Source organism: Cynara cardunculus, unplaced genomic scaffold, assembly GCF_001531365.2.
Source record: "Cynara cardunculus var. scolymus isolate 2C unplaced genomic scaffold, CcrdV1 Un_Scaffold_11692, whole genome shotgun sequence".
Taxonomy (NCBI): Eukaryota; Viridiplantae; Streptophyta; class Magnoliopsida; order Asterales; family Asteraceae; genus Cynara; species Cynara cardunculus.
Genome location: NW_020206938.1, coordinates 1 through 2,013, shown reverse-complemented (window position 1 = coordinate 2,013; position 2,013 = coordinate 1). Strand labels below are relative to the sequence as shown.

The 2,013-nt window shown below is 34.8% G+C and overlaps 1 protein-coding gene across 1 annotated transcript; it reads left to right on the top strand.

Moving 5' to 3' along the window:
- Window positions 1-536: 536 nt before the first annotated feature.
- On the top strand, window positions 537-1,956 carry LOC112505523 (receptor-like protein kinase HERK 1; the record flags this gene model as incomplete). The annotated part of the gene is made up of 3 exons (XM_025109420.1): window positions 537-1,427; window positions 1,562-1,792; window positions 1,884-1,956. Coding segments are annotated over exons 1-3 (1,195 nt in total), but the record flags the coding sequence as incomplete, so codon positions are not given.
- Window positions 1,957-2,013: the final 57 nt, after the last annotated feature.

The following is a 2,013-nucleotide window of genomic DNA, read 5'->3' as shown; positions in this document are numbered from 1 at the left end:
ATGAAGGGATGTGTGTTTTACCTTGCCTTACATGCTCTCCATATTCTATGTTTCAATGTACACAAATTGGGGGGTCTTTCATGGATCAGTTATGTTTATTTTGATTTYTCTTCTTGATGGATGGTTTTTTATTGTTATTATCTGCTATGTGATTTTTCATCTTTGCACTTACCATTTTTATGAGTTTGATCAAAAGAAGTAATATCTTAAGTTGCYAGAACTTAAGAATTACCGGTAAGCGCTTATTGAGTAAAAATTTGGATAAATATCTCGCAAGTGTAAATATATCATCCTTAAAATAACAAAACCGCCAAAGCTTCGAAATCGTTTACATTTACTGCTCCCGCCGCATTGCGCGGGTAAACAACTAGTCTACAATAATCCATTAATCCTTCTTATATTACTGTTATTGAATTTAACAAGATTTTGGATAGACATAAATTTAATGTCTGATCTGACCAAAATCTGAATAATCAGATGAGCAAATCTTTGTTCGCTCTTAATCTAATTTCACTTTTAACAGATAATTTGTTACTATGGAAAAATTAGAACACCTAAAGATTCCACTTCAGAAGATAAGAGAAGCCACAAGCAACTTTGACAAAAAACATTTCATTGCCGATGGTGCATTTGGGAGTGTGTATAAGGGGGTACTCTCATGGTCTAATAGTAAAATCACCRTTGCTGTGAAGAGATTAGATCCTAAATCTAATCAAGGGGATCATGAATTCTTGATGGAAATTACGATGCTTTCAAGTTACAAACATAAAAATCTTGTCTCTCTTGTTGGTTTTTGTGACGAGGAAAAGGAAAAGGTACTTGTATATGTGCATGAGAGCAAGGGAAGCCTTAACAATTATATATGTGACCTAAATCTCACCTGGAAACAGCGACTCCAAATAAGCATTGGCGCTGCCCGCGGTTTAAATTATCTTCATAATGATGTAGGACCACAACATCGAGTCCTACATCGAGACATAAAGAGTGCAAACATTCTACTAAACGATGAATGGGAAGCAAAAGTATCTGATTTGGGATTATCTAAAATAAGTCCTGCACATTTACAATACACTTTTCTCGCTACCAATGCTTGTGGTACATTCGGCTATATGGATCCAGTATATTATAGGAGTGGAATTCTAACAAAGGAATCAGATGTATATTCATTTGGGGTGGTACTATTTGAAATCATGTGTGGGAGGATGGCACATGAAGTTGGAAAAATGTTTCTAGGTCCATTGGCTGAAACTCGGTATGAAGAGAACAAATTGGATGAGATCATTAATTCCGATTTGAGGAAGCAAATGAAGTTGAATGCTCTTAACACATTCTCAGCTATTGCATATCAATGCTTGAAAAATAATCGAAGTGAACGTCCAACAATGGCTCAAGTCATTGAAAAACTTGAGAATGCATTTGAAATTCAGGTAAGTTTTCATTAATGATAATTAACATTCTACAAAACATTACAATAGCATCTCACTTGTATTTTTCACTTTGTACACCTTTTTTATTTTACTTGTGGTACTTAGGTGTCATTCTGCATGTTCTTTTTTGCAAGGTTTCCTTCAAAACACCCGAAATTGCAAGGGTTGGAACATGGGGAAATAAAGATATTGGAGATTCCCAAAATCATTGGGATTTCTTACTTGAAAAAGATCATAAGCTAAAGATGATAACTGTTGATCATGGTGATCTTATATACTCTCTCACATTCACTACTGAATCAAAGGGTGTTTTGTATACTTCTAACAAGGCTGGTGGTTGGAACGGTGGAGACACAGTTTCTAAGGTAAATCCGTAATAATTTTCCCCTTGTAAGTTTGTGTTCTAAAAGTCACTAAGAGTTAAAAATGTTCTTTTATGTTGGCTTAATTGGCAAGGTTATGCTTGAAGACGACGAAGAAATAATTGACATTAATGGGACAGTTGGAGTATCAAAGGGGCAATATAGTGGTTACACAATAATTTCATCACTATCTTTTGTTACAAATAAGATGATCCATGGACCTT